Here is a 9061-nt window from a genome sequence, read left to right as displayed (position 1 = left end):
GACAACCTGTCTATTTTTCAAATAAAATAATCCGGCAAGTGATCGGTTGGTTCAACTCCCTCCTTAATTCCTGGCTACGTACAAGTAAGTAATTGTCCTTCAGATAGGCACATGAAATGTGACGCTATTTTTTTTATTATGTGTAGGCAAAAAGAAAAATAGTCTAAGTATATACGTCATTTTCATTTGAAATAGGTACTCCAGTATAGAGTATATAGTGTGAGCGTTACAACTTTTTAGATTTTATAAAAAATAATACAAATATATTGCTTTTTTTAACCGCATGGAGCATTATCCTATATAGTTGGAGTATTAACATATAATTATTGTAGTATGAAGTATGGAGTGTTAAAATAAAATTGGAGTATGAAGTATGGAGTATTAGCATTAAACTGGAGTAAGGAGTATAAACATATCAAGAAAATATTTTGGCATACAACTCCATGCTCGTCAAAAAGTAATGTTTAGTATGTAAGTATATAGTGTTCTTTTTAGTATGGAGAAAGCGCCCATACTCTTTGTTGTAGTATGGAGTATATTTATAGTTTTTAGTAAGGAGTTTGTGTATTCTTTTAATCGGAAGTATATGATTTTTTTTGTTCTGAAAAAGAAACATTCATACATACTTCTCTTTGAAACTAAATATTGATTGTGCATTTAGAACATACTATGAAGCGGTGGCTTGAACATTTCTTTAAGACTTGTGGGAGTATGTAGAATATGTGTTATCAAGAGTAGTATGGAGTATATATGAAATCTGTAGTATGTAGTATATATGGAAAAGGTAGTACGGAGTATTAAGAAAGTATTATGGAGTACATGGTATTTCACGAAGAATGGAGTATCTTTTTTTTCATGGGAATACGTGTCTCATTTATGTCATAAGTATCATAGTACAAGTCACGTAACCGACCTGGCAAAACTGAAAAGACAGCAGAAAGCTAGCCTTTGTACAAAGGAACAACAACCAAGAAGTAAAATTACAATCAAGATTGAAGAAACCTCTGAACTTGACACCAACACCTGTCACCTGCCTCTGGAACCACGACAGTAGCCACCAAAGGGAAAAATGACGAATCACCTTCACACCCAAGCTCGTAGCGGCTTCATCGCTGATATGCAGCTTTGCGGACCTCCAAGGTGGCTCATCAAAGGTAAAACCATTACCGTTGAACGAATCAGACCGGGGCAACACCTCGGACACGCCATCAAACTCCAGATCTGGCACCCCCACACGACTAGAACGCCGGAGGAGAAAACCACATCTGTCATCCACGAACCGCGAACCCAGCACACGATCCACCATCTTCCAGATGCTGTCGATGTAGACCACAATCTGCATCCGCTCCTGGACTACCTCCCAAGCTCCGCGGCGGTGCTGGAGCAAACGCTGTCGCAACGGCGGAGCCCGAGGACACAGGTCCACTACAAGGATGTCGTCGCCGCCACGTAATCCTTACTTGAACAAACTGATTGCCAAATTCATCCCCAACCATAGGATCGATCGCCTTGTTGGAGTAGGATCCGAAGAAACTTTATTCAGCGCCGCCATCGCCGCCGCCGAAGCAAGACGATGAGTAGCCTAAAATCCTAATCTACAAGAGAAAAAGCGATCCACACGTGTGGATCCGGCGACCCCCCTCACCACCGACGACCGAGGCCATCGGCGGAGGGGAGCCGCCGGACGGCGGCGGCGGGGAAGACTCCTGGTGGCGAGGTCGCTTTTTCTTTCTTCTGGCGGAAGAAAGAAACGCGAAGGAAGAATGGAGTATCTGATAGGAGTATTTCATAACAAATATAGTATGAAGCATCTCCTACAAGAAAGACTACATACTCCAAATATTTTTTTTGAAACAAGGCAAAAGACTTGCCACTTTTATTAATTAAGGAGGAGGTTAAGACAAGAGCCGTAGAGCGGCAATAAAGAAAGATTACTCTCGCGACATAAGCTCACTCAGGTGGTTGGCCCCCGCCAACGCCCAAAGATGGGCCTCCTCTTTGATCTTGGCAACAATAATGGTGATCGGTGAAGCCGTGTTGCGAAAGACTCTTGCGTTCCGCTCCTTCCAAATTTCCCACATGACAAGCATCAGAACAGAGGCAGCGGCTTTCTTGATGTGCCCTCCAGAGTTTATCGTCTTGAGCCACCAATCTTGAACCGTGTCTCCACATAGTGAAGGATGGTATTTGTTCTGTTCTCTCCACATGACCAGGTAGAATATATTTTGAACAAAAATGCGTGCATTTGCAGTGCAGAATGAATATCTATGTATATATCCTTCACGCAGTTGCATATACTAGCCAGAAGAATTTGAACAGGCAGATTCATTGACTGGTGGTGATGCATGCATTAGCATGCACGTATACACAGACATATAACTCCATAATCGGCTTGATATACACATCTTAGTATGGAGTATATAGTACATGCAAGTCCTTGACAGCCGCTGAAGCCGGAGGAGGAGTTGGTCGGCCGTGTGCAGTTGTTTTGCCGCTGTTGCCGCCACCCACGATATTAGAAGAGTCACCCGTAAGCCGTCCGCGGTTGTTCGTCATCATGGGGCCGCCAGGTGGAATGTGCTAAGTTTATCTTCGTCGCTGTGGCCGCCGTCGGAGCAGTCACCCATGGGATGTCGTACATAGTCGTCGTCATGCTGGGCTGGAGCAGTCAAACGGTTGGACATATGCACCTGTACATATCATCGCCGCCGCCGCCGCGGTGGGAACTTGCATGCAACGGGGAAAAAGTTACATCAACGATCAGTCTATAGAACGTATAGATTATTAGATAAGCACTACCAATGGAATTAGGAACACGAAGCAATCAGTTTGCATGATGCATCCGCAGAAATCACAAAAGCATGCGTGGATGCATACCTCCTTTTTCCATGAATTACCGTTCCTGATTGATTCAGATTTGTCTCATGAAGCTTCTGATTCTGTGAAACAAGGAGAGAGAGAGAGAGCGTGCTTAGGAGAGAGAACGAGGATATATAGCGATGTATGGGGATAACACCCAAAAAATAGGAAGATAGCTGACGACCAACAAATCGGAAGGTATAGGGTGGAACTTTGTTTTGCCCATACCCGTTAGGAACTGCACGGATCTAATGCAATCGGACGGCTTCTAAGATAGAGGTAACTACCACTAGATGGTAGAATTTATTTTCCCTATCTATATATAGTGATGTTATTCATCATCCAGGATGCAGAATAAGTTATTCTTCACCCAGATAATCCTACAATCGTTTCATAATTAAATTACGTTTGGAATTCAAATAGTTACATTCCTATTGATTCACTACGTAAAATTTTGCATAAGAAAACAAAAATATAGGTCATAAGACAAAAAAAGTTACAGTTTATGTGTATTTTACACTATGTTTTTACGTTTGTAATTTTACATAACATAAAATATTTTTTATGATGATTATATATTTTCTTACAGTCTCTTTTTACATCAGAAATAAGACAAAACTTATGTAACGTAAAATTACGATGCATTGATGGTAAAATAGAAAGGGGGGGGGGGGAGAATAACTATATATAGGGATTGACTATTGTGTGTGTATGTGCGTATGTGTGTGTGTGTTTGTAGAATATTTTAAATCATACAAAAATAAATCATCAAACAATAACAAAAAATGTAAAAAAAAGATTTTAATTTTTTTGAGCAAAAAGAAAAAGATAAAGAGGCTGAGGCCTCGCGCGCGCGTCGGCCAGCTCATCTTGCTCGCCCCTTCAGCGAGTCGGTTATTGCACCCGCTGAAGGCACGTGAAAAACCTATTTGACGCATATTGCATCAAACTGTCGACGAATCGCAAAAGGGATGCGACTAGCGAGCGGTTTGGGCCAGCCCATCTTTAGCCTACGCCGGTTTTTGGAACCTTCTAGAGCGTTCCAGCCGGTTCTTACTGGTTTTAGGAGGTTCGTGAACCGTTATTTTCCCTTTTTTTACGATTTCTCTTTTCTTTTTCTTCCTTTTTCTGGTTCTTTTTTCTTCTATTTTTGTTACTTTTTTGTTTTCTTTTAGTTTTCCTTTTCAAGTTAATTTCTCTTTTCAACAATTTTTCTTTCATTGGTTTTTATTTCTTCTCTTTTTTTCAAAATATTCAAGTTTTGTTCATGATTCCAAACAATATTCAGTTTTTGAAAAAAATGTTCTCGAAATCTAAAATTTGTTCCCATTACACAAAAAAGTTCGAAATTTTCGAAATTCATCAAATTTACCGGATTTCAATTTTGTGTTCACGTATTCAAAAAAAAATCACGGTGCCAAATTTGTTAGGAATTTTTCAAAATTGTTCTCCATTCCATAATTTGTTCTCAAGATTCAAAAAATGTTGGAGCTTTATAAAATTGTTTGTGCTTTGAATATGTTCTCCGTTTCAAATGTTGTTCTGATGATTCAAAAAATGTTCGTGCTTTAAATAATTGTTCACAAATTCCAAAACCGTCATGTTTTCATAAAAAGATTTGAATTCTTCGCGTGCAAAAGTTGTTTGTGTTTCCAAATTTGTTTTGGAATTTTAAAAGTGTTCCTGTTTTTGAAAAAATGTTCCTGTTCATTTTTTTGGCTAGTTAAAAAATGTTCCCATTTCAAAAAAATGTTCGCTTCTCCAAAATTCATTTGTGTCTTTAAAAATGTTCGTGTTTTCTCAAAATTCTTAACAAATTTGAAAAATGTTCCCGTTTGATAAAAATTCGCGTTTTGTTTTGGGAAAAAAAGTTTTTTGTGCAAATTTTTGAAAACATTCGGATCGGCGTTTCAGTTTCTTAAGGTGTTGCACAACACTAGCTCAACTGGTTAGGGTCGATCCCCCGAGCGCGAGAATTGGGCCGGCCCATTCCCCACTTGGAGGTAGCCGGTTTTAGGTATAATCCAGAAGGTGTTACTAAAAAAAAGGTATAATCCAGAAGGTTCCCCTGTGCCTGTTTTTTGTTTTTATATAATGGTTTTTCTTTTGTCTTTGTTTCTTTCTTTTTTTTTCAATTTATTTTTTTTTTCGTTTCCTTTTTTTCTGTTTCTTTCTTCATTTCTTTGTTTTCGTTTTTTGCTTCCTTTTCAAGTTCATATTCTTTTTTTAATCACAATTTTCAAAAAAGTTTTTCTCGTATTCCAAAATTGTTCGTTTCAAAAAAAAAATCCTAAATTTTAATGATGTTTACAAAATTTCCTTGCATTGTTCAAAAAGTTCATAGTTTTGAAATCTGTTCATGTTTTCCAAAAAGTTTGAAGTTTCAAAATTGTGTTCAAGTTTTCCAAAAAAATTTGATTTCCTAATTTGTTCACGTTTTGTTTAGAGTTTCAAATTTTATTCCTTTTTTCCAAAAATGTTCGTAGTTTTTGTTCTCATTTCTCAAAAATTGTTCGCGTGTTCAAAAAATGTTCGAAAATTCCAGAAAAAATATTTTCCTAAGAATTTAGAATTTTGAAATTTGTTGCCATTTTCAAAAAAGTTCAATGTATAAAGAAAAATCATGTTTCCTGAAAATTGTTCGCAAATTTTATAGCTTGTTCGTATTTTCTTGAAAGTTCAGAGTTTCAAAAATTGTCCATGATTTGAAAATGTGTTCCAATTTTTCAGGATTGTTTCATTCTTTCAAAATTTGGCTCACAATGTTGAAAAATGTTCCCGATTTAATTTTTGTTTCAAGAAAACACGTTTGAAATTTCAAAAATCTTCCAAGTCTATATCTATTCCTAGTTCTTAAAGTACCGCAGTACTCTTTACTGATGAATGCTTGGTTGGTGCATTGGTATGCCGCTGTGTCTGAGGGAATTAGGTATTGTCTTTGACTCGCAGCCAGAACACTAATTTTTGGAATTTTGCATGGGGCGGTCCTGCTGTTGGGCAGGCCCATGTGGCCATTTGCGTGTGCGTTCATGGAGCAAACTCAAAAAACTCTGTATATACAGAAAAAGATGTTTGTGCATATAAAAATATGTTCATGCCTTAAGTATCTTGTAAAAAATATATGTGCATCATTGACCTATATTGAGATAAAATGTGTCCATGTACCTAAAATGTTCGTTGATTTTTAAAATATTTTTAGTGAGTTCGGCGGCAGATAGGAGGGCCCGTGTAGGGGCGCCCCGCAATAAGCGACCTATATAGCCGTGCGCTGAATATTGGCTCAAAAAACAAGCCACGCCCAAAAAGGGAAGATAATTTTTATTTTCAATTTTTTTAACACAGTACAGATGCAATCGCTCATACATACGTGCATACATTCAACCTTGTCAACGCACACACGCACACCCGACCCCTATGAGCATCTTCGAGCGACTGAGCCGGCGTATCATCTTGAGATTTATAAAGTCACCGTACGCGCCTCGTGTCGACGAAAACTGTCTCCTCCCACTGAAAACGCATCGCCAGAAATCTTGAAATAAATCCAGAAATAACGCGAGCAACAGGACTTGAACACTGGTGAACTAGGAATACCACTGTCCCTCTAAACCACAGGTTGATTCGCATTTTCTTTTTTGATGAGGAAAAAAGAAGTTCTTATGGACGGGAACAGATGCCAATATAAACGAACGAAGCAATTTCCATTTCTTCCAACACGTTACACTATGTACAACTTCTCAAGCGTACAGGGAAAGCCTGTACGTGCCCGGATGGACGCACCGGACTAGACAAGCGTGTTGCAGGAGGCCGTGGCGGGGTCGTACAACGCCGGGAGCAGGTACTTCCTCCCGTTGGCGCCGTTGGCATTGTAGCTGGCGCCGGTGCTGGGGTCGAGGAGCAGGTTGCCGGCGTAGCCCGGGTACGCCCCGCTGCCGTAGACGCCGGGGCACGCCGTGCACGCCTCCAGGGACGCGCCCTTGGGGCCCTGGTAGTAGCCGTCCCCGTACGGGTTGCTCACGGTGCCGGCCACCATGGTGGCGAGGACCATCACCATGCCGTCCATCCCGACGTTGCCGTTGGGCGCCACCAGGGGCGCGCCCTGCGGCCCGTACTGCGGCTGCGCGAACGGCCACGCGCACTGCCCGGGGCACTGCTTCACGGAGTTGCCGACCCAGATGTGCGTGGAGTCGCCGCCGGTGGACGACCCGTGCCTGCCGCACCGGCTGCTGCAGAAGCCCTCCACGGCGACGTCCTCGTCGGTGAACACCAGCGCGATGCCGCCCTTCTTGGCGCCGACGCTCGCGGCGAGCTGGTCGATCTGGGCCAGAGTGAGCGACGTGCCGAGGGAGCACTGCTCGTCGGTCACCTGCTCGGCGAGGAGCACGTGCGTGGCGCCGGCCTGGCCGTTGGCGGCAGCCGCCTTGGACAGGTAGAGCTGCTCGATGGTGCCCCACCACTGCCCGACCGAGGGCGTGGCGGCCCCGTTCGGCGCGGAGTTTAGCGAGACGACGAAGTCGGAGACAATGGACCTCTGCGCGGGCGTGAACTTGCCGTACCAGAGGATGGACACGGGGATGTCGCCGCTGAGCACGCCGCCCTGGTGGTACGTGAGCCGGTCGCTCTCCGGAGGCACGTACAGCTCCATCAGCCTCCTGCTCCCAGCGGAGAGCTGCGCCAGGCTGAGCACCATGGCCACTATCAGAGCAATCGTAGCCATTGCCGACCTGCTGAAACTGCACCCCTGGAAATAAAACACTTGCGAACTGTGAGAGCTAACACTCGGTGATCGAGCTCCTACTTTTGCTTGTGACTGGTGCTGTGGTGATGGGATGAGTGGCAACACCGCTCATGCCTCGTATTTATAGGCGTGGTCGCGACCCGACTCGTGCGACTTCGACGATGGTTATATGATCCGGGGAAGGGCAGGGCGGTATGGCGTGGCGGGCGTGGGGGACAGAGCGGGGGCAGCGATGAGCTGTGCAGCGCACGCACGCCGGAGCGTGTCGCTCGCGCCGCGCGCCGCGCTGCCCAGTTGCTTCCGGGCACGGCTCCAGACGCAGCGGCGACGCACGCGAGTCAAATTTGGGGCGATACTCTATTCCCGCTCCAACGGATGACGACTTGGCTTGGCTGTGCAGATTCCCGTCGCCTGTCGATGAGCGCCACAGCTGTCCGCGGAAGGTTCCCAAGAGCAGAGGGTCAGCTTTGGGCGGGCGGATGGATATGTTTCAGTGAACTCATCGATGAGCTTCCATGTAAGTATGATGGTGGCGCCGGGGAGTGCAAACTTTACACCGGCCAAACCGCGGTCCGATGCTTCCCTAGTCATGGCCGGCGCCGGCGGAGTACGTGGCTATTGTGCTCCGTTGCATAGAAAACAGCAGTGATGGCCCCTCAGTAGAGTAGACTGCTTGATTGTTTGCCGGGGATTAACGGCATGTAAATTCAGTAAGGTCAACTCCAGCGCACGACCCCAAGCGGACGTCCGTTTCGCCCGGATTCTGTCCGTTTAAGGTGGGCAATGAGGTCGTGTTCGGTTATTTTTTGGGATGCGGTGGTGGTGCGCTCAACGCGCAGCCGCACCCTTTCAGTGTGGGCTTCAGGAATTTGCAACCGGGTATTAATGTGTATTCATTTTGCCAAAATCATTGTTATTTTTTGAAAATTATCATTGTTTTGCCAAAATCAACACTTGTTTTGTAAAAATTATGGGTACTCACATGAAGAACCAAGAATATCCCTAGCGCCGCCACTCCATCATTTGGCCGCATCCTATCCGCCTCATTTTTCAAATGCAAATATTCGAAAGTTCATGCCAGTGGCCCTAGTTCACGCCGGCAACACAACCCACCTACACGACCTAGCCGGCAAAATACAGCCAGCCTCCAAAATGAATAGGTTTCTCGCCAGCACACAGGCAGCGGCCGGCACCCATGCCAGCCTCCAAAAAGAACGGCCACGGCCGAACAGACCACATAGTTCAGGTCGTCGGCGTCGAACATCTCCTTCTGCCTGGCCTCGAACCAGCTCCTCGTCTTCTCGCTCATCTTGGTCAAGTCCACGCTTATGATCGCTGGGGCCACCTCATTTGCTTTGGTTGCGGCATTGGTGGCCTCGATGTCGAGCTGCCTCTGCCTGGCCATGACATTGGCGGCCTCGATGTCGACTTGCCTTTGCCGGGACGCCTCCTCCATGTCGATCTTCC

General features: G+C 44.6%; 1 protein-coding gene across 1 annotated transcript; it reads right to left on the bottom strand.

Moving 5' to 3' along the window:
* Positions 1–6529: 6529 nt before the first annotated feature.
* LOC123134571 (protein PHOSPHATE-INDUCED 1-like) lies at positions 6530–7747 on the bottom strand. The gene has a single exon (XM_044553798.1). The coding sequence runs from the start codon at positions 7571–7573 to the stop codon at positions 6641–6643; it is 933 nt and encodes a 310-aa protein (XP_044409733.1). The 5' UTR covers positions 7574–7747; the 3' UTR covers positions 6530–6640.
* Positions 7748–9061: the final 1314 nt, after the last annotated feature.

This window comes from Triticum aestivum, chromosome 6B, assembly GCF_018294505.1.
Source record: "Triticum aestivum cultivar Chinese Spring chromosome 6B, IWGSC CS RefSeq v2.1, whole genome shotgun sequence".
NCBI classification, from domain to species: domain Eukaryota; kingdom Viridiplantae; phylum Streptophyta; class Magnoliopsida; order Poales; family Poaceae; genus Triticum; species Triticum aestivum.
Note: the sequence above shows the minus strand (reverse complement) of the source record. Positions and strands in the feature narration are given on the sequence as shown.